This window comes from Acanthisitta chloris, unplaced genomic scaffold (genome assembly GCF_000695815.1).
Source record: "Acanthisitta chloris isolate BGI_N310 unplaced genomic scaffold, ASM69581v1 scaffold9339, whole genome shotgun sequence".
Classification (NCBI taxonomy): domain Eukaryota; kingdom Metazoa; phylum Chordata; class Aves; order Passeriformes; family Acanthisittidae; genus Acanthisitta; species Acanthisitta chloris.
In genome coordinates, this window is record NW_008690801.1 from 41,378 (window position 1) to 65,704 (window position 24,327).

The 24,327-nt window shown below is 39.6% G+C and overlaps 1 protein-coding gene across 2 annotated transcripts in view; it reads right to left on the bottom strand.

The window, feature by feature from the left end:
• Positions 1–8,744: 8,744 nt before the first annotated feature.
• The window catches only part of LOC103809149 (sodium/potassium-transporting ATPase subunit beta-1-interacting protein 2), a 79,544-nt gene continuing 63,961 nt past the window's right edge, over positions 8,745–24,327 (bottom strand). The window contains exons 3-4 of one of the 2 annotated variants that reach the window (XM_009081962.1): positions 14,047–14,128; positions 8,745–8,849 (exon numbers count right to left, since the gene is read on the bottom strand). In XM_009081962.1, the coding sequence (XP_009080210.1) occupies positions 8,840–8,849; positions 14,047–14,128 (92 nt within the window). In that variant the 3' untranslated portion in view covers positions 8,745–8,839. Of the gene's footprint in view, positions 8,850–14,042; positions 14,129–24,327 lie in introns of those variants that run through there. The other variant, XM_009081963.1, reaches the window with a different exon arrangement.

A 24,327-nucleotide genomic window follows, 5' to 3' on the forward strand; every position in this document is an offset into this window, starting at 1 on the left:
ACTGTTAGTCACCCCTGGGTACTGCTGGAGATGGAGCCAGTGCAGGGTGTGGGTGTTTGGGACTCTGGCAGGAGCAGGGATGTAGATGTTGCTACCTTTCTTGGCTGCTCCTGCTTGAATTTGTGCCTACAGCTGTCCCTGCTCAGGTGGCACAGCACCACTGACACCCTGGATGCTTTGTCACTAAGGATGTAGAGACCCTGCCTAATTTTAATTGGCACTCACCAGCAGTTCAGTTTAATCACTCAACACATCCATGACAACTGAGACTGTTTTGGGGCAAAGTCTCAAGTGTTCAAGTGTGAGAAGGACAAGCTCAAGGGAAGAAGACTGAAGGAGCAGTGCTAGTTTCTCATATATTTCCTTTCATGGAGCAGAATACGAGGTTGTACACATCATTGACTCTCAGGGTGGAAGTCTCACTTGAATAGAGTTTTGTCAGGAACTACAATTCAGGCTGTGAATTAATGAACAACAAGCATTTTTTCCACAGGAGAAACTCCAGTTTGCCTTTGGCAAATGTATTGGATTTCCAGGAGCACTGGATGTTATTAGCCCATCTTTTGAGTTTGTGCTTTATCTGTTTATATGCAAAAGGTTTCCTGCTGCTGAATTAGTTTACTCAATGGAAATCTTATCAAATCTGAAGAGCCCTGTGCAATTGAGCAAGAAGCTAAAAGGATGTGAAATACTTACACTGAGAATTCTAGGTTACAACTAATATTTAACATTTATTTATAAAGGGAAAAGAGGTCATGTAGCAGATTCCCACTATCACATTGGCCAAATAACTATGCAAATGTCTTTTGCTTTTCCTTAATACTCATGTTTTAGAGAAAGACTCCCAGGGTGCTAATCCCCTGGAGTGATATTTATTCACATGAAACGAAATACATGGAAGAGTGGGAATGCTAGAAAGATTTTACTGGCACAAAGGTGGCAATGAGCAAAATATGTGGGTCAGCACAAATGAGTACAGATAAAATTTTTATAATACTAGACCATGCAAATTCTGAGCATGAAAGGGGGGGGGAAGGAATCTCAATTTTGTAGAGCATTTAAAAATTATTGATGATAATGATTGTGGGTTTTTGTTTTTCAAGCAAAGCAACTATTCAGGCATCCTAATTGCAAAGTATGAGATCTTGAAATCTAACTGAAACAAGCAGCAAAATTCCTACTACCTTAATGAAGCTGGGATTTCATCCAGGTAGCAAAGTTCATGAGACTCAAAGAAGGAAAAATTACTAACCAGTACAATTTAGAAACTGATATTTTTTCCTGAAAGATTTTTTTTCTTCCTCTTCATACATAAAGCTTACTTTCACTCCAAAGGTTAATTTTCAGACTCCTTCAGCCCAACAAACAACATTTTTGCATCCTCTTGAGATGCTAGAAATATTTCCAGTGGGAAAAAAATGCAGCTTAAATGCAAGATGGATCACAGAATCAGAGAATGCTCGAGGCTGGAAGGTGTCTCTGGTGATCATTTAGTCCAACACCCCTGCTCATTCATGGCCACCTACAGCAGGCTGCCCAGGACTATGTCCAGTTAAGGTTTGACTGTCTCCAAGGATGGAGACCCCATATGGTCCTTGGGCACCCTGTGCCAGTGCTGGGTGGATCTGACAGTGTTTGCTGATGTTCAGTGGGAACCTCCTGTGTTTCAATGTGTGCCCATTGTCTCTGGTCCTATCAGTGGGTATCACTAAGTGTGTCTCCATCTGTCTGTCATAAACAGACCAAGGGATTGAACAAAAAATTTTGTTCCTGAGATGACAGCCCATATTATTTTAGGGGGTGTAATTTTCAAATTTGACAGGAAGAAGAGAATAGATTTGATGGTTGATGCAAAAATAAGGCTAATAGCAAGAATTATTTGGAACTATTTGAATGCCTGGAAAAAATCCCAAGAGAACAAAACCAATGTACAGAGAAAAATGGGAAGATAGAGGCAAATGGTGCTGGCTGTATCATATATGGCTCTTTGAAATCATTGTCTGTGTGTTATCTCCTACTAAAATGTTAACATGTGCTGCCTTTCTTGATCCCAGATCTTCTTTGCAGACACACGGAGCAGCAGAGCATCATCGTTCATGCAGTCCTGGTTCTGTTAATCCTTTCAGTCAGCCCAGGGTATGTGGTACAGAGCTCAGACCCTTGTTCATGCTAACATGATTTTCTCCAACATTTTACTTCTGGTTTTGGCAGTCTCTCCACCATTACCTTCGCACCACAAACTTGTTGATTGTAATCAAAGTTCTACCATGATTTCACTCTGCTAACATCTTCATTAGTCTTTAAATGCTGTACTTCCGTCTTTTTGCATCTGTATCTCTGATGTTCTCTAGTTTAATAGGGTGGGGTTTTGTGAATCCACTGGGGAAGGCTGTCACACCATGCAGGCTGCCATGGCTCTTGTCACTGGGACTGTGAGATTTGATCTTTTATTTTACCTGAGAAGCTGTTCTTAGCCACCTAAAAGTGAAGTGAAATTTTGGCCAGTGCTAAACATGCCTGAAAATCACACCCATGTCACATATACATATGTAATGAACACATGAGAGTGTTATTTAAAAAAATTACGCAGTGATTCCGTGTTCCTGATAGTGTAAAATAAAAATATTTGTCCAAATGGGATTCAGCTTTTTCCAAGAATGGTTTCCTTTTGGTTTCAGTTCTTCCTTCTTCACAGACCTATCTATTGACTTTGAAGCACATACTATGACAATATTAAAACAGAAAATCATAGAATCATAAAATGGCTTGGATTGGAAGGGACATTAAAGATCACCTAGTACTACCCCCCTGCCATTGGCACGGACCCCTTCCACTAGACCAGGTTGCTCAAAGGCCCATCCAACCTGGCCTGGAACATTTCCAGGGTTGGGGCATCCATCGCTTCTCTGGGCAACGTGTTCCAGTGCCTCACCACCCTCACAGGAAAGCATTTCTTCCTGATAGCTAATCTAAACCTACCCTCTTTCAGTTTAAAGCCATTTCCCCTTGTCTTATCACTATCTAAACCTATGGAAAACATAGTGAAACTGCTGACTCTTAAAACATTCTTGAACTGTTTTCCTGGATGTGAACTACAAAATATAAGGACAAACCAAAGATGGAACAGTTATTCTATTTAGCGTCAAAAGTGTTCAAAATGCTTTTCATAGTAAGTTTCTGTCTAGAGTTTAAGCAGGTACTTGCATGTTATGCTAGACAAGGCCTTACATTCTTGTCATGTTGAGCAGACACTGTGAGCAAAAACTAAATGGAAAACACATTTTTATATTAATTATAGATGTTTGTATTTCTCAGGATATGAGAAAAATAAAATTCTCAGGTACTGGAAGTTTGCAGTGTACTGCTTTAAATCAGTAAAGGTAAATAATTTACATGCCTAACATGGCACATATCAGCATGAAAACATTTTTCAGAAATTGATGAATGAAACAAGAAGAATAATGAAGAAAAATGACAGTACACAAACCCTCCAGAGAGCAAAATAAACAGTGTAAGTGTTTGGTAAATAAATCCCTGCAGAACTCTTAGAAATGGCTCACTGATTAATTGAATCAATCCATCAACCTTTTGTGATTACATCAATATGCAGTCCCTTTGATGTTGTTCTTCTTCCATAGCTACTGTTTTATATACCTTCAAAATGTAGGATATGATATAATAGATTTATATGGAGCTATCATAAATTAATTGGATACTCTAGTGAGATATAATTGGCTGATTTTTTTACTCAATTGTCATATGTACATGCTTATTCCAACTGTATCAGTTTATAATTGTATTCCATGTTCTTGTTTCCCTTCTCCTTTTTCTGAAATTTTTTTGCCACCCACTTTTTTGATTAATCAAAATTTAGTAGCACAGTGAGACCAAGATCATATTTTTCTTTTTTCTTTTCTTTTTAAATTGAAATATTCTCATATACTCACTTTATTTAGCATATAAACTCTTTGCAGAAAGAAGTAATTTACTGTGTTCATAGACTACAGCATGCTTACACATCCATGAAGTATCACAAATTTTAATTTTTGTATATCAAATGCCCATCTAAAAGATAAACACTTGGGACTTTGGATCTCTTAAGAGCAGAAAAGGGAGGAGACTGTGTGTGGTTTTGTATCCCCACAACTGCCTCACCTGCTTTCTGAGAGATAAAGGAAAAGTGCATTTTAAAAGACCCTTCTTTTGTACATATGGAGAGAGATGTGTAACAAATGTATGTATGATGTTACATAGAACTTCACGTTTGGTACAATAGCTTTCTTCCTAAACCACTCAACTGTGCAAAGGTCACAACTCTAACTAGCTGCAATTGCTCCTCTTGGTGAAGGTCTGAACAGAGGGACTTGCCAGGACACGATATCAAACAGCTGATTTCTCCAATCCACGTCTGGGGATGAAGCATATAGTGACTACAGGAAGCAAACCTCTTTTACTGACCCATTCTGTGCTGTGCCACTTCTATATGTGAATGAGTAACTGCAGTCTGAAGGGCAGTTGCTTTTATGCATGGCAATTACATTTAATATTGCACATAGCTTAGAGCAGACCAATTAGCATAACAACTGTCTACATCTTTCTCCAAGGAGCAGTGGACACAGTGTTGTCTGCAGTATTACTATGCATTGGTTCTTCAATAAAACCTGGCTTACCTTTAGAGTCTGTCATCAATCCACATGCACTGGGAAGAAGCCAGATTCAGATTAGCTAGAAAACAAACTCAAAAAGTCCATCAATTTCATCTCAGCTACTCATCAGCAGACAGTCAGCAAGCAATACATATATATATAGACTATTCATGGGGATTTCCATCTTTGCAAGAAAAATCCTCATCTTCTGAGTATTTGCATTTGAAAATAAAACAGAGGACAGGTAAAGAAAATATTAAAAGCTGGAGGGATTCATGGTGTATGGGGTTTTGTTTTGGCTACTATCAGTGTGCTCAAATGGAAGATGAGCATACATGTGATCAAAACCTTCAAATATTGAGTTAATAGACATTCCTACCCGGAGACATCCAGCGATCAATACATACTCTGTTAGACTTTGTCAAAATGCTGTGTGGCAGCTGAGTTTGCAAGCAGTACTTAAACTTAGCAAGTGGAGCACAAACCATTTCTCCTTACCTGACTGAAAAGTATCCTTTGCACTATAATGAAGGCATAAAAAATTCTAATGACAATAATTAATGGACTCTCTTTCTAAAGAACCATCTTAAGAGAGCATGACCTAGTATCTCAAAATGTATACTGTTCTGCCTCACCTTTATTTCATGACCTCAGGCAAGCTGTCAATATATGGGAGCTCTATAAACATTTTGCCTGACAGGGTTTCATCTTTCCAGTGTGCGGACAATAAACAGCATATTAAAGAATATTAATGCAGTGGAAATAGACATGTTACATAGCTTCTTCTTAACAAGGATTACTTTTGCAATACTTAACACCTGTGGCAACTGTATACCCATCATTGGCTTAAAATTCCTGATGAGTGGGCAAAACCAGCCTCATTTCCTAAGTGAAGAGTCTGTTGCAGTCAGCCTTGTAAAAGAAACCTTTTAGTGTCAGTGATAATGAAAATACCTGCTACATATGACAGCATTAAAATGGTGTCATGACCTGGCAATTTCTATTCAGCACTGTCACATCCATGCATTGCACAGATCGGGATTGCCATCATGTAAATGTAATAGGATTCTTTATTCTGCATTGTTGCTCAGCTGGGAACAGTAATTCTAAGTTTCCTGTAAGGTGTGAATAGCAGCAGGGGGCCATGAATAGCTTGGAAACCTATATTTTTTCCATTTATTTTTTTTTAAAATGCAAATTACACTAGTAAGTCAAAAAAATCACTTTTGTTAAAAATACATTCAGAATTAACAAATGCCAAAAAGAAAAGGAAAAAAAAGACACATTTGGATTGTATCTCTTGCCTTCTGAATATTTTAGTTTATAACAAAAGCCCAGCCTAGAAAAATAACATTCTTTACTGGATTTTGAGAAGGATACAGCTGTACAAATCAAAAATGTCATCCAGATGTTCTCACATTACTGTGCTCTAAACTGCTTCCAGAAGAGATCTGACCACTAATCATTCAGTTGAATAGTCAACAGTACTATTTTTTTATATGGTGGTGCTCTAACTGTAACTTAAGCAGGGTTATGAATACCAACTTCATACAGGTATGTATGTGTATATATATATGTATACTGTGTGTATGTGAGTGTGTGTATCTATTCTATATGTAATATATGAAAACACGTTTATACTGCAATCCATAGTAGTTAGATGTGCTTCCTATTTCCTAAGCATTTTACACACATTAACAATTCAGACCTCACAAAAAGCCTGTGAGGCACATATTATTCCCGTAGTATAGATGGGAAGACTAAGACACAGAGAAATTAAGGCCAAAATTTTCTAAATTAAAATCAGGCCTATAAGCTATGTGTAGACACTTCATTAAATCGTCTGACTTCTAAAATTGCTAACTACCAGTAGCTGCTGTTCCATGGGAAATCACTGAAAGGTATGAAAAATTATCTTCTGAAAATTGGATTGCTGCTTAGGTGCCTACACTGGTTTCTTTTCATGTTAAAAAATTATTTTTATAGAAATATGATTTTTATTAAGTGGTATACGGGGAAAGATAAAATAACCTGTTATGACATTTTCATTGCATTTAAACCTCTACATTGTGTTTAATACTATACATCTGCTATATTTAATACTACATAAAAGTAGAAATCTTCAAAATTTTTCAAGTCATGGGAGATTCCAGCCTGGCACTTGGATGTTGCATGGGGTTTCCAGGGCGTGAAAAGCAGCTCTATCCAGAATAAAGAATTTCAGGTACCCAAGTATGAAAAATTAAATTTGAGATCCAAATCAGCAATGAATGCTTTATGGCACCAGGCCTAGAGGTTGTGACTAATTCATTCAGGAAATTCCCAGCAGTATCTGAGACTGGAGCCCTTGGTCCCCTGCATCAGAATCTTCCTGGGTGATGCAGCCCCAAACAATAGTTATTCCTATGTATTTTATATACATAGACATACACACACACTCACACACTTACATATATATATATATACATAAATCTCACTGAATCAATGTAAGTATAGTTCCTGAACAAGTCCTGTATCTCATTTTCACTGGTGAATGCCTGTTTCTCTGTCACTGTGCAGAGCTGCTCCTTGTGACACTGTACATCCATGCAGACACAGCAAAGGGCACTGGTTTGTAGAGGGATGGGTGAGTGGCATGAGTGCACAGGCCTTTGGAGAGAGAGTTTGGCCAGCAAGGAAAAGGGGATTGCTCAGGGGCACCTCGAGCCTTTCCAAGTTCTGACTATTCCTCTTGCCCTCAAAAGCTACATGGTCATCTCAGGTGTGGTAGGTGTGTGCGTTTGCCTATGCAAGGTCTGAGCAAAGAAACAATGACAATCCAAGTTTCTGAAAAACCTGAGCAAAATATTGGGTTTTTCCTAGTGAAAGCCACCTACGTTCTTGAAAATACAGATCAGATGTAGAATTAAACTTATGTTCCTAGGAGTTCAGAGTATTTCATATACACATTGACCTACTAGCAAAATTCCCAAAGGCATCTTGTTGCCAACTACGTAACAGCACAGGGGTTTTTTTAGCCACAATAATACAGGAAGATAAAATACACGTTCTAACACACAACAGATCCCCCAAATATACCACAAAAAGGTCTTCAATATTTCTTCAACTCAACTAGTCCCTTCCCGCCCTTCTGAACTGAAATCAAAAAATAAAATATATGGATCCCTTATGGTGCAATTAGAAAATAAAAAGCTCACTTACAGAGAATTTTCAATTGAGTTTAGATATAAAAGAGTAAACATAGCTAGTACATATTCAGTTGGCCTTTGTTGATAGAAATCTGCAGATGTCTCTGTAGTTAGTAAAAGACGTTTAGAGATAGCTATAAAAGCACCTACAGTGTGATAAATAAAACCAGCGGGATTAAGAAGCACTATTTCTGCTGCTTATTTCCAGTAGGTTCAATTATTAGTTTATGTTACCCCTTTCCACCCTGACCCCCAAAAGTTCTCTTTTATTTATTTTTCTTTTTAATCATTATAAACTGTTTCTTGACCACTGTGAAGCTTCAAAAGTAAAGCACTTCTCAGACAGCTGGCAGTTTTCTACTTGGTCGCTCTGGAGCCATGGAGCAACAGAGCCTTATTCCCTGACATGAAAACAAAGCAAAACCAAACAGAAGAAAACCACTGACTTAGAAATTGTTCAGAATTAACAGCAGCATGTTAACTTCAGAAAGCTTGCACGGAGTTTCTCTAGTGTGCAACGCAGTTGGGTTAAGGCAAGTATGAACTGTACAGCCTTCAGGGCAAACAATGCGCTGTCTATTGACTTCTGCTGCAAGGTCATCCTGGTATTTCAGTGTTATGTTGACTAAGGAGACTCGATGTGGCCAGGAGTGTGGGGGAGGCTCCAAAAACACCGAGTGGGCTGGGTTCATGTCTTAATCCAAATGGACCATCCTGGCTGTGGCTGGGGTAAGGAAGAGACAAAAGCTGGCATCGACGCCTCTGCTCTGTCCCTTTGGTGCTGGGAGGCAGGATGTCCAAGGTGGGAGTCTGGGGCATCTCTTTTAGTACCTGTTAGAAAGAGGGGCTGAAGGTGTCTGTTGTTTTCTGCCTCACTGTTCAATCAGCTTTTATATTTTTTTTTAGCACAAAAGCTGGATTTTTTTTCTCTTTGAAGAACCAGGAGGTCATCCTGAAACAGTGTCTTTGACAGGTCCTCTAGCCCACCTTGAGTAGTCCCCATGTTTACTTTGACCTAGAAGAAAGACAGAAAAAGAACCATATTTATAATCCACCATGTATCTATCTGATCCCTGCCCTGCTGCTCTGGTGCCCTTTTGCAAGCAAGTGTAAGCCACAAACCAGTAACAGTTCAGCTACACAAGGGATAAAGAGGACAGAAAGACAAAGTGTTTGCTCAGGTAACTGCTTGGCTCTCTCTGGAATATTGTCAGAGAAGTCAGCACAGGTTTTCTAAACCATCCTAGGAAGGAGTTATATTTAATTATAATCTAATCCATGGGTCAACTGGATTTATATAATCCATCATAAATGTAGCTGTCTTTGTAAAAACAAGAAGTGACAGAGTATCAGGACAGAAGGGCTGAATCACAGGTGTGGGGGAAAGCCACCTGTGGCTCACTTGCAAAGCAGAGAGCACATGGAAGTGCCACAGCCCTGTATACCTCAACAGTGTTGTCCCAAACCCGTGTTTTCTATCTAACCCTTTCAGTCTAAAATGGAGAAGGTATTGTTTGTTGAGTCAAAGCTTAGCTGATAGTTTATTTAAATAGACTGTTGTTCTTAATGTCTGAATTCAACAAACATGAGGAGATAATTATGCAGCAGATTTGTACTGTGTGAACTTGCTGAGTGTCATGGTGGTTATGCTCATGGCATTAGATTTAGAGTCTTATGTTTCATTTATACTTCAAGTTAATGGTAAAGTAGGTAGCACCTTCAGTATGTGCAATTATCTAGACAAACACCTGTGTGTGTGTGAGTATATATACTGCAAATATTAGACTTCATAATAGGAGGAACCAAGCTTCACTTCAGAGCTGCACTGCTTTTGTGCAATTTCTCCAGTGCATTAGGCATCAACATCAGACATGCATGCTTTTTTTTGCTTCACTTCTTCTTTTCTTGAGCAAACAAGTTTACTGTGAAGAACATAAAGATCTCTCTCCCCTCCCTCCTTCCTACTGTTTTTAGAACAGTGATCATGCAGTGCAGCCTTGCTCCACAACTACGTTTTTTTTCTATGTGCAGCAGAATCAGTGTCAGGGAGTGTTTAGTCACCTTCCTTGGTCACCTCCCAAGAGCAGAATTTTCTCTTGACAATTGATTTCCGCCATCTTATTGTGTTCTTCTCCCATGGTCTGGAAATGAGCACTGGCATCTCCGGCACAGTATGCCAGGAAGCTGCTTTTGAGTACATCAGCTGTGGCCACATTGCAAGGAGGTACATGAGCATCGGTTCTGTCCCGTTCTGTTCAAAAAGCGTATTCGTTTTGAAGGGACTGTCTAGGCTTCTTGGCTTGTACAGCATAGAGCACACTGTTGGCACTTAAATAATAGAAAAACCCCATTTATAACAGGTAGATAAATGGCATGATAAGAATTCTCCCCCAAAACACCAGTGTTCTATTTAAAACAGAATTTTAAATTGAATATATTTTTCTCTTTAAAAAGTAAGGTGATTTAACTTAAATAAGAAATTGGAAGGGATGATAAGGACAATTGTGATTGGAATTCAAAGCCTAAAATACGGAGAATAAAAAACAAAGTGAGCCTGAATCTAATAATTCTAGAGTATTTAAGGAAACATCAGCCAGAGATAGTCACCTCAATTCATTATCTACAGATAAGGTTTTTTTCATAAATCAAGATTTTTTTTTTCCCTAAGTATTCTTTTTATTTAGGGTAGTTTTGCATAACTGATGAAATTCTACACAAATGTACTGTGCTCACTTAATTGGAATGTTCTTATAAGTAGAGCTTGATTGATATCACAAATAAAAAGTAATAAATCTTTAGGTAAAGAAGTCCTGACACAATGTAAACACAAAAAACCTGAATAAATCATATAATTATTTGCACGTGGGAAGTTTGTGTAGGTTCAATACAACCTCCAAATTAACAAAATGAACGGCTAACTTTAGCACATGGGAGGAAACTGGCTACAAAACACTGAGTCTTAACAGTTGGCAATTACCAAACCCAGCATTCCTTCAGGATAATAATTAAATTGTGCATATGTAAAACAGTTAAAAATAATTTAAATCACTTGGATATAAAACTGTCTGGCATAGAAATACAAGTTTGTGCTGATGGAATTTTCTCATTGCAATCCAGTAAATCAAGACACATCAGCAAGCAGTACATGCATGATAACTGATACCTACCATACAATTCTGTATGTCTTTTAAGATTTGTACTAGTTTTGTATATGAATCAGTCTGGTAAATATATAGGGGCTTCTCTGTGCTGTATTACTGACCTACATGTTGAAATTTGTATTTTTACAGAATCTGTACAATCATTAGAAGCCAATATTGTTTCAGTAAGCTCTTTAAAGCTGAGGCCATATGTTCTCCTTCCAGTCTGCAACATGCTTAGCACACCTATAGGAACTAGCACAGCACAGAAAACAAAAAAACTGTTATTGTGCTTTTGGATATAGTTAGCAGTCAGATGATTTAAAGGCAACTCTCTCCTATTTCTCTCATAAACTCAGAGCTTCACATGACTTGCACTCAGTGTGAGCCTTAATAGTAAAGGCTGCAGAGGTATCAACAAGCTATCTTTGTATTTTTTTGATCTTTTGCAGGAATTCGACAGGATGATGCTTAATATATACTTCACTGTCTATGGATTCAAAGACATTTTGTAGCAATTGATGGAGTTGTGGAAATAGGTATATGAATAAAACTCTATGGATATGTATGGATATAGTTGTATTTGGATAGATATGATTGTACCTTGGACAGTGATGAGAGTATGGCAAGGGACTCTGTAAAGCAGAAGGCCTGTCCTCTCCTCTCCTCTCCTCTCCTATACTTCACTGTCTATGGATTCAAAGACATTTTGTAGCAATTGATGGAGTTGTGGAAATAGGTATATGAATAAAACTCTATGGATATGTATGGATATAGTTGTATTTGGATAGATATGATTGTACCTTGGACAGTGATGAGAGTATGGCAAGGGACTCTGTAAAGCAGAAGGCCTGTCCTCTCCTCTCCTCTCCTCTCCTCTCCACTCCTCCTCTCTCCTCATGTTAAATATTTTTGCTTATTACTCATACCCTAGAGTTGCTGAGCATTGTAAAGTGGAGGTGATATTGGCCAGAGAGTAATGTGAAGACCTGTTTGTTGGGGTTTTTTTCCTCCTTGAATACTATGGAGGCTTACATTGATGTTCTTCAGTGAACAAGATCTGTAGGGAACCAAACTCTTCCTCCCGACAAATAAAGCTTTAAAATACCAAGTATGGCCTGCTGTTATCATATCAGCATGTTTTGATTTCCAGTACATAATATTGCTGTAAATAGTGCTACAAGCAGATCAACCTTGACTTGATTAATTTGACATTCGAATTTGTCACTCCACTGCCGAATAGTCTGCCTACATTTACAGAGCAACTGCAGTGTGAATACATATGCATGTGCTCCTGGTGTGCCTCAGCTGTAAATAACAGAAAGGTATTACTAAATGCTGTAAAAGCCTCTTAAGGACAGATTGTAGCAATTCTAGAAAACGCTGTCAAATACTATACAGTCAGAGGGAAACATGAAGTGCCTTTGTTTGACTGTGGCTGGGACATGGCAATAGTTTTGCAGGTTGATTGGACAAAATGTCAGCTCACATTCTGATTTGTGTCTCTCAGTTAAGACAGCAAAATCACCTATATGCCAGTGAGAATGCAGCATTGAAATAAGATAGGACACAGTTTACACAGATTAATATATCTCTTCGTTTCAGCTACAAGCTTAAAAATATTGCCTTCTGTTTTTTTCCACAGGTCTAGCTTTCTTTCCAGTCTGTATGAAGATGCCCAGCAAATGCAATCTGCTGTTCTGGAATAAACACTGAGAGCATAAAGAGAATGGGATAATATCTCAGTTAGAGAGCTCCATATGTTGATGACAAGCTATGGTATACCGAGAAAGAAGTAGAATTAGAATTGTTCTAAGTACCTATGAGCCTCATATAATACTAGGAAGGAAATAACATTTTCTAAATGCACAGCACTGTGCCAAAAATGCAGGTAAAAAATCCTTACTTGAGCACAGACAGATGGGAAGCTGAAGTTAAGATGGCATTGGAGATATGCACTATTGTAATTTGAGATTATTAAAAAGCTTCTAGCAAAGCTCCCAAAGGGCCCAATCCTAAGCATTACTGCAGAACTGATTGTACCACTTATAAAGGAGTAAACGTCAGTTCCATGCAAAAATACACTAATCCATTAGCAGACTTGCTTCCACTAATCAGAAAAAATGAAACCACATTCAAGGGTGAATGGAAGTGTATGTTGGGATGGATATTGTTTGCTCAAATTCAGTTCTTTTTCTCAAAAGAGATGTTCAGAAAAGAAACAAGGGACAAAAGCAAATGGTGCCCCTTTGTGAGCTGTTTGGTGCTGTGCTTTCAGTGTGTATGGCTGCTGATGGGAAATAAAAAATATTCCAAAAGGCTTCAGCAGCGAGGTAAGATTTATCTGAGCAGTCAGGATATTTCTGAATTGCAGCTGGCATCAGTACAAAAAATATTTGGACATGATTATTTCTGGACTGGTCTATGGTTGGGTGTTAACTCTGGTGTGAATATACCCCAGTTGTGTGTATGCGCTGAGAGCTGATTACCCATTTCATTCCCAAATATATCAGGCTACATTCTAGAATGGAGTTATCACTCATTGGTTAGGTAAACTATTGTCTTCTATTCAAACTGGTTTTAAAAGCAATATGTCATTACATTTGTTTTGTTTTTTTCTAAATGCAGAAACTGGAAATGAGGTACAGAGGTGCTGTGGTGAACAGATGCTCTGGTAAGACAAATGCTAAATGCATCCACTAAATTAAAGAGTTGCCAGAAAAATCTTAATAAAATACTACTTTTTTTGAAAACAATATTTGTCACGTAGGACTAGGGCTTTTTACACCAAACTCTCACTGCATCTGAGTGGAACCTGCTTGGATGAAAATGGGGCAAAATTGGGTGAGAGCTGGGTGTTATTTGAACAACTGTGACATGTGATATTCTGCCCTAAGAAATCATTATAATTCAACAGAAGAGTAATGTTGGTGCTTAAGTGTAGCTTGAATTCAGTCCATCAGAAAAGGCTTCTGCCTATTCTGAATTTTTAAGTCATGCCATCTTTCAGCTTAATGATCCTTTAATATCAGCCTGCCAGTCTGCTGAATATCTTAGAAGTTAAGTACTTACATATACATGGGCTGTAGCTGTAAATGAGATGTCTTCTGTGGACCTTGATAGCCGTAAGAGTCAAATCCACCTATGAAATCAACTGAAAGGGGAAAATTGCTTTCATTAGCAACATCTTTTCAGAAGTGATAGGCACTATCATTCAAGAACCACCCAGCACACAGATTTGTTATGACCAGTTCCTTAATAATCTGTTAAAATTAGACCAGCTAATTGCGAAGATGCAGAAAAAGGGCAAAAAAAAGGTAGAGAAAGGCAAAGTCCCCTTTTTTTTTCTTTAATTTTAAACCCACAAAAAGACAATGAGGGATTTATTACAGCCATCTGTCCATCAGAAATAGCCACATGTCCCCCTTTTTCAAGTAGACCACCTCACTGTAGTATAAAACAATGCTATTCAGGCATTGCAAATGCTCAAAACCATTTATTGGCATGAATGCATTGCTGCTGACTGTGATTACTCAGTCTGGCTTGCTGTCGTACCATGGCTCAGTGATGTAGAAGAGAGAGCACACTGATCCAACTCTGTCTGAGAGACAGAAGTTTCTCTGATTCCCTGCTTTGACATTTGGGTTGAAATGCATGAACAGAGGGTTGGAACAATTTATCTGAGCTTCAGAGATGGAACTTCACAGATGTAAGGAAACCTGCGTTTCTCTCAAGGCACTGGAGGTCTGCAGGAAGGTTGTAGGGTGGAAGTTATTTATTAATTCACACCATTGCCAGTTCCCGATGGTCTTCTATGTTTGTTTTAAACAATTTCCAGGGAAATTCAATCTCATCTGAGCCTGAGACCTCTGTTTCTCTGCTATAACACTTTCTTTGCACAGGTAAAAGGGCACCCTTTGCTTTCTTTCTCCCAGGAGACCCAACTATTGGCTTTCAGGTGTTATTTGTGGGCAGTTCTCATCCCTGAAATATTGTCTCTTACATCCCAGATGTGAATTTAACTTTACTTTGATAGAAAAGGGCCAAAGAGTTCAGGTACGGAAGTGCATTTTTCACATGTCTGGGCACTGCTACTGAGAGACTGGCTCTGGGTACATTAAAAGCAAAGAAAAAAAAGAAAAGGTTCTTTGATGGAGGAGAGTTTCTTGTGGATCTAAGATACAGTAACTGTCACATAAAAATCAAAAAATGTAAATTTACAACCCTTGGTTTGAGAACTTTCACAGTGGTTGGAGTCCTTAAAATCTGCATTTATAAGGTTATTTTACACTAAGGCAGCTCTCAATGTGTGCCACACTTAGCCACACTTATAATGCAGTCACATACATTCCAGACACGTTACAGAAACATCAAATTCTTGTACTCGTCTGTCCACAATTTACTTTGCAAGCAAAGAGCCACCAAAACACTAGACTTGGATGGGTATAGCGTGTCTCCATTGCAACCACACACATGTTGAATCTGTCATACACCTTCTTTGTGGGCAAGAATGGCCCCTGTGGAAATAATGCAGCTGACTCTGTGCTTTGTGGCAACATCACATATACTCCTACCCCAGAATGATGTGTTACTAAATTAATCCCTGACATCTCTAATGAAGGAGGTTCTATACTCTCTCTGTGTTGCTTTTCCCTGTGCCTGACTTCTTAATGTCTAATTTAAATGTTATTTCCTGCAAATTAACTACTTTTCTACATTTTGACCTTATCTCCCTATAGATATGAAGAAAAATGAGCCATTTTTTTCTCTCTTATAACTGCTTTAAAGCATTTTAAAAAAAGTATTTCACGCTATCCATTGGTTCCAAGTTTAAGCATACATAGTTCATTCAAATTTTTCTCACAGCTCATGTTATTGAAGCCTCTAAATTTCAAAGTTTGAAGATCCTTCCTCGGTCTACTTATATTTTTCTTACAGTGGGGTACACAAATCAGGACTAACTGGAATGATTGCCACATAGTTTTCTGTACACAACCTGGAATAACTCACTAGGTTTGGTTTTTGTACTTAGGCTTTTTTTCCAGTTGGTTTTTTTAGGGTTTTTTGTTTGTTTTGGTTTTGGTTTTGTTTGTGTGGTTGTTTGGGGCTTTTTTTTGTTTGCTTTGTTGGTTTTGGGGTTTGTTTTCAGCTTGAGGGTTTTTAAAATTTTTTTTCCCAACAGCATCATACAAACACTTAATAATCAAATCTTTATGTTTTGACACTAACTATAGTCTAGTCAACCTGAAGACGACTGATTCTTTCCCACAAGGAGTTCTTTTGCACTTGTCTGTATTGAATTTCATCTTCCTGATTTCAAGCCACTTCTCAAGATCATTTGACTTCTAATCTTATCTTCACAAGTACTTGTACCCCTCCCAGTCTGGTTTAATCTGAAATTTTTACAAATGTTCTCTCCTCTATCATCCTTGCTGTTAACAAAAATAATGAAGAGAATTATTTCCCTAGCTGAGGTCCCAGTGGGATCCCATCTGAAATGTCATCCTATTTGGTTTATAACTACATTTCAAATCAAGTTTTAAACAATTCTGCACACAACCTATGATGGCTGCATCTGGACAGTACTTCCCTGGCCTTCTTACAAACTTTTCTTAGCAGCAAAATCCTCCTAAATTCAAGATAAATGCCATTTGTTTCTTTCTACTTACTCACTGTCTGTAACCATCAGAATACCTTTATCACAATGTGATCATGTCTTTGGAAGCATACTGAGTTTACAGGCACAGAATGAAGACAATGATTGAGTGAAGTGCTAGGCTGAGAGGAAAAAAAATCCCCTCTATGCAAATACAAGGATTGCAGAAAACATAATGGACATATCTTTGCTGCAGGTACAGTTTGTTGTTTGCTTGCCCAGCTTTCTTTTTTTTTTGCCACTCTTGATCTCTGACAACACAAGTCAGAAAATACCTGTGTTGTATTGAGTGTCTGACTGGTGTCAACCTATGTCACTGTATGGATGTTGCTTACATGCATTTGTCCAGATTTGCATTTCTTCTGTACTTTCCTACACCCTTCAAGCAACCGGTAAACCATTCTTAGTAGGCTTCAAGCACAGACACTCGGTTCTACAGCTGTGGGCCAAAGGTCTTAAGGGTGATTTTAGGGTTGTTTTCAGAATCCTAAACCAATGTGTTGAGAAAGAGATTTCTTTGAACAAAATGACTTTGTGTGGGCATGAGAGAAAGATGAATGCCAAAGATCTCTTCATGCATTGTGGCTTTGCCCTGTTACACAGAGTAAACACAGTGCTAACATCCAGATTGTCAAGTGACAAACAAGGCATTCTCATACAGACATTTCTATGTTCAGCTCAACATGGAAGTTCCCATGTGTGTAACCAAATGATGGTAGGGCAAAGGGTACTACTGTAACCTCATTGTAGGCATGCAATGGCTTCTTACAGGCAGCCACAAACTTTGCAAGGTAAAGAGAGGTAATAGAAAGTGAACTCCAATACAAAAGCATTTCATTAAATTCTTTGTAGCAAGGTTTCTTAATGGTGGCAGTTTCTCAGCACTACAAACCCTGTGGCGCCCAGACTGCAGTAAAAGCTCCCTGTGGACTCTGAGCTAGTTTCTTAAAGCATACAGAAGGCTGCCCTTTCTGCAGGCATTTTATCCTGGCTGTGCCTGAAAGGTCACTAAAAGTGTTGTACAACTGATACACTCCTGGCAGCAGTAACATCAGATGAATAAAATAAGGCTCATTAGCTGAATCAGTACAGAAGCTTCCATCCTTAACCCCATCCATCAAACACACTTTTGACTATTCTATTTTACTTTCATCTTACATGTTTCTATTATCACAAGTGGCTCTTGTGTCATGTTTTGCTTTAGTAAAAGCAAATGTGAATATACAAGCAAACACATTATCCCATTCCTTTTGTGGTGTGTTGATCCTGGATGAACATCAGCTGTCCACCAAGGCTGCTCTATCACTCCCCTCCTCAGCAGGACAGGGGAGAGAAAACAATACAAGGTTCATGGGGTCAAGAAAAGGACAGGGAGAGATCATGCACCAGGTACCATCACAGGCAAAACAGATTGAAATTGTTACCAATCAAAGAAGAGCAGGATAATGAGAAATAGAATCAAATATTAAAAGCACCTTCATGTACCTCTCCCTCCTTTCCAGGCTTAACTTCACTCCTGATTGTCTACCTCCTTCGCCCCAGTGGCACAGGGGAATGGAGGTTGTGGTCAGTTCTTCACACAGTCAGTCTCTCCCTTCTCAGGGAGGGGAGTTCATCTGCTACGGTGTGGGGTCCCTACCATGGGTAACAGTCTTCCACCAACTTCTCCAATATGAGTCCTTCCCATGGGCTGCAGTTCTTCATGAACTGCTCCAGTGTGGGTCCCTTCCACAGGGTGCAGTCCTTCAGGAACAGCCTGCTCCAGTGTGAGTCCACCACGGGGTCACAAGTTCTACCAGCAAACCTGCTCCAGTGTGGGCTCCTCTCTCCATGAGTCCACAGGTCCTGTAAGGAGGCTGCTCCAGTGTGGGCTTCCCATGGAGCCACAGTCTCATTTAGAGCACATCCTCCTGCTCCCCTGTGGACCTCCATGGGCTGCAGGGGGACAGCCTGCCTCATTATGGTCTACACCACAGGCTTCAGAGGAGTCTCTGCTCTGGTGCCTGGAGTATGTGCTTCCTGTCCTTCTTCACTGACCTTGGGATCTGTAAGGTTGTTGCTCTCATTTATTCTCACTTCTCTCAGTTGCAGCTGCACAGTAACTTTTACCCCTTCTTAAATCTGTTTACTCAGAGGTACTACCACCATCACTGATGGGCTCAGCCTTGGCCAGTGGTGGGTCCAGCTTGGAGTCAGCTGGCACCCTGGCTCTATCAGACATGGGAAAAGCATCAAGCAGCTCTCCATAGCCACCCCTGTAGCCCCCCTGAAACCTGGCCATGCAAACACAATGCACCTTCTAAATATTGGGTGCTGAGATGTTTATTTACCTAGCTGGACTTGAAGACCATAATAACAGTACTATTTATCTGTATAATGTGCTATAAAAAAACCCTCAGACTGAGTATTTTCTTCTTTTGCTGATGCTAAGGTGCTTCTCAGACAAGTGACTGTTGTTACAGGCATAACACAGACAGGGCATAGGGCTAAAAATAGGGATATCTTTTCTATTAATAGGCACCCACAGGGATGTGAAGTTTCAGTCTCTACTTATGGTCACAGTCCCCACTGTTTCTGGTGTATATCAGGACAAGATGAGAGGCATAAATGGGTTTCTCATTTTTCATTTCTGGAAGTCTGAGGTATATAGAGGGACCATTAAAATGGGATGAACAAAAAAGACCCCATTAGCATGGATGTGATATGGAAGGAGGTTCTTTCTAGAAAGTTTGCAGTGAAAAACATTAAAGCTGCTGAAACCGACAGATGGACAAATAGAAAGGAATGAGTATGGTATAAAAGCAACATCTTCCTTTAGAAACCGAAAGGATAGATACTTAAAATAAACCAGAAGACTAGACACTATTCTACTTATAGAAATTTTATTCTGTAAGCTATATATACAGAAGCACACAGATTCAGGTTCTCAGCAAATATATATGTTGATAACTTCAGTGACTTCATTGAAACAATGGTAATTTACATTAGCTTAGGATTTGACCCAAAGAGTCATTTAGGGCATATGTGTATAGAAATGTGACTGACACTATGACTTTCCTTGCATTTTAGTAGGCATGCAAAAATCAACGCAGACTAGATATAAAAAGATATAGAGTTTAAGAATGGGGAGAGAGATAAGTGGCTTTATCTGTAAATAAAAGGAAAGGGAAAGGTTGGGAAACAGCCAACCTTTGACCTGCAGTGTGGATGACTTCTCGACTGCTTTCAAACCCTTTTGTAACTTGTTCCTTTGCTGCTATTGTTTGTTTTGCTGATTATCTCGTCCTTACCCTTGATGCATGAAGGCCTGCCTCTCACAGTGGCAAATCGACCACCAGCACTCAACCCTGCCTTCACCACCACATCTGCTTCCTGTCCAGTTCTTGAAAAGTGAAAATGTCTTTGGTAATAATTCTATATTAAGGGTGACTTCTCTCACTGATTCCTCTCTTTTTCTTCATCTTGTCCATCTTCCCAATGAAGTAGTTTGTCTCCTCCAGCTCTATTAGTTCCATTCCAGAGACTACCACCATCTCCTCATCTGCTTCCCTCCTCCCGCCTCCAGTCATTTCTCTGCACATCAACTCTCCCATTTCTTGTACAAGCCAACTGATAAAATAGTACTCCTTTCTTCAGGTTTCCAGCCTTTTCACTTCTTTTACTATTAATTTCCCTTCTCTCTTACAACAGTCACAAGAATCTTGTTCCATAAAACTTCTACTTGTCCCAGTGCCAGACTCCGTCTCTTGATCTCTTTTCTTTTTTTGCATTTCCTTCCCAATACAAATATAAGTGAATTCCTTTTATAAAAAAGTCAACCCCAACTATATCCCTGCTTGTCCCAGTGTTTCCCCACTCCTCACCCCACAATGATTTCAAGCAGTTTCAGGAGCTACTTTTCTCCACTTCTTTAGAAGATTTTCTCCCATCTTGTGTTCTGTCCTTTGCACGCAGCTGGAATCTCAGACAGATCACCTCTTCCTACCCAAATCTGAGCACACACAGTATCTCTGTGGTCATCCAGCCTCCAGCCACCTTTCACACAGTTGCTGCTCTCTTTTTTCTGAAACTTTTGCCTCGCTGGCCTCTGCTGTCTCCTCTGCAGATGCCCACCTTCCTTGTCTCATCATTCATCTCCTTGATGGTTCTCTCTCCAGCATTTTGCTCTGTACCATGAGCATTAACCTCTGCCTTTTATTTTTCTCCACTCCTATAAACTGGGTAATTGCACTCACAGATGCAAATTCTGCTGTCATCGGCTCTCTGAGGTGTCACGGATTACCTTGCTTCTGCTCACTCTGCTCCTCCTATACAAACTTAAATCTCAGCTTCTCTCTGTGATATTTACCCATGGATAATTAAACATCAATTCCACTTCAGCATGGCTAAAATCAGAACTCTTAGCTGCTCCTCCCTAACCTTCTCTGTTGCCTCTCATAGTGAACGATGGCACTTGTGTCCTCAAGTCGGCCTAGCACTTGAGGATATAAGTTCGATGCCAATTTTGGTTTGTGTGATTTAATTTCTGGAGATTATTTTTGCATATTAAAGGAGATGACTCTTCTAATTGTTGACACAGCTATAACATTTACTCAGGGCTCCCAGTGTCAAAGAGTATGATTGTTCCTTTCTTTTTTTTCTGAACTCACAAAATGTGGAGTTAAGTTGCAGGACTCACCTTTTTGTCTAGGTTACTCTTCTCTGCATCCTTCTACTGATTTAACCTTCTATATTCCCCCAAGGATACGCTAAGTTTTTTTGCACTTAAAGCCTTTTGTAGAGACTCCACATCAATCTCTCCTCCTTCTAGGTCTAAAAGCTAAATTCTGCCCCCATGCCACCAGCTTGACCTCCATAGTTCTAAAATTTCCAAACATTTTCTCTCCTCATGAGAACGTCTTCACAAACAGTTCTCTTGTATTTCCTATTGTTGGCAATAATTAGGTTGCCAATGCCTATATATTCCTGTCTACTTCAGTGAATAGTATTTGTTCATTGTTTATTTGTGCTCACTTTCTGCCTGTAACCATCAGTTGTCTGTTGTCTAATATGTAGATTTCAAGCTCCAAGAAACAGGGCCAGTGTTCATGTTTGTACAGTGCTTGGCATTATGGTAGTCCTTAAATATATTAATGAATCTAAAGCACTAAAACAATATAAAAAAATTTAAAATTACCCATGATAAAGATGATGCCATGCACATGGACTCTTCTTGCACATGTGTGTCATGACTGGACATATTTCCCACGTGGTATAGCAGGCGTACATGTGCTACATCTAACATGTGAGGTCGTAAATTTATATACACTGGCTCCAGAGGCCAACAACTTGGCTCCCTGGACTTGGGCTTTGGAAGTGCAGCAATAAAGCTTCACTGCCACAGCATGGCACTCCACTGCAGGCATAGCTGGGAGGAAGGAGAAATGGCAAACAAATTACAGCTAAAAACATCACTGGAGGCACTGTTGGTGCAGAAGTGAGTGAGTATGTGAAGCAAGAGAGAGCTGTGCACAAATACCAGTAGCTAAAAACTAGCCAAACCGAGGAAAAAAATAAATGGAGGGGAGTTAAATTAGGTTTGGGTTTAATAACTTTGGAAATGACATATGGGAAAAAATTTAAAAGAACATATGGGGACACCCTTGCTCTTGCAGCTTTGCCAGTATCCTGCTACCCACCTCTCTGTTTGGTGAAGGCACTTCCAAACACATTAGTGCTGCTGCCTTTTTATGCTGTGAGCATGGCCTGGTGGCTGTACCACGATATAGCACATAGGAGGAGGCTTGCTTGAATGCAATCTCCATAAAGTTTGTTTACAATCATAATCAAACATTATTGGTCTTTGTGCTGAGTACACAGTGATTTAAACTCTCAAAACAGGCTACAGCCAAACACTGGGGAAGCATGGGGAAGGAGGCATCTGCCAGCACATGAGGCTGTGCCCTTCCTGCTGTCACAGGAGGATTCAGAAATGGCTTAAGGACTTGGACACAAGGTCCAGTTCTTGTGGTGCAATGAACAGCATTTTTGACAAACAGCCAGTAATGAAGGGCCTGTGAGTGCTCTTATTGCACCCATTTTCAAGGTAAATATAAAACCTCAGATTTTTAAACTGTAACCACATGGCATTTCTGAGCTTTACAATACTCACAGAAGCAGCAAAGAGAAACCCCTACACAAATTTTGATGGAGTTTCTCAGCTCAGATTCTGCCCCACTGCCACTATTTTCATGCTGCTTAGTTGTATAATAATCAAAATAATTCTGTAATATTTCACTTCACAGTGGCTTTTCCTCCAGTTTCTTCTCATGTTTTTTGTTGGATAAGGCCCTGCAGCATCTTCTTCTGTCTTTGTTTCTGCTGATCTCCCGGCTAATTCTTTGATCAGCCCTTCTGAGACAAGATGTGGGACTGAAGAGGTACACAAGTTCGCAAAATATGATAAGTGTGACCCGGTGTTACTACACTTACAGAGGTACTGACAAAGATTTCAGATTACTCCCTATAACTAGGACCAAGCAGTGATGCAGATACTGCATTCAAGGTGAGCCCAGCACATAGTTGCACCCAGTAGAAAATACCAAAATGAATCGTGCTGAGAGCCCAGAAATTAGAGAAGTCAAAATGCATCTTAGATTCCCAGGTGGAGAAGGGGTCTGGTTGATGGAGGACCCTCAGAGCACAACATGAGGAAGGCCATGCTCTGGAGCAATGCCTCAGCACGGCAGGGCTGGCCAACAGCAGGAAACAAGTTGTGGAGATGGGAACCAAGGTCTTGGCTGGGCAGAAAGGAGCCAGGAGGAAAGCAGCCAGGAGTAACCAAGCAAGGGTTGGGAGGTCTGAGCAAGTCTTCAACAGCTGAAGGCAGAAACAGGCACCAGGGATTGGGCAGGCAACAACAGGTGCCAGAGGCCAGAAGGAAATAGCTAGAACATAGCTGCAGCAATGAGAAGTACTGGACTGAAATGGTCAGCACTGCCTTTTATATCTGACAAATACAGCAAGCCACCTGTCAAATCTGTACACCTGGAAATAGGGCTGCTGCTAGACCCCTGCAAGGCTTTGCAAGGCTTGGGCAAGCTTGCAGTGGGGCTTGTCTGATACTCAGTAATAGTCTGCAAAAGACCCCCACTCAGCTAAAAGAACAGTAATAGTCTGAACAATATATTATTTTTCTAAACTAGGCAGACCTGGACACTGCTGGATAATAGCCATTTGCTTTCAAATTTTCATGCTTGAGTGCTGAGCAAAAAAATATAGCCCTGCAATAAAGTTTTTGACTGACAAATCATTCTAAGAATTAAAGAAAATGTGGAGTAGACTGAATTATTATAGAAGTTATCAAATGAGTCATTAGGAAAAATTATTCTTAGCCAGATCACTGCTAGGGGCAAGCAATAAAGAGAAGAAAAAGGAAAAAAGGGGGAAAAAGAAAACGCCTGGGGCAGTGGCCTTCAAGTGTGACTGCCACACTAATAAATTAGAAAAAGAGTCATTAGTAGGTGCAACAAAGTGGAGAATTAAGGCCCAAATCTATGAAAGTTAACAATCCAATGCTAATGAAGACCTATATAGATATTTGAAAGGAAAAGTAATAAGGAAAATTTTAACAGGAGCCATGCTGATAAAAATAATTTAGTACAAAGCTGTGTTCCAGGCATGTAGGAATCTGCGAGGAACTCACATTGACTGTCTCA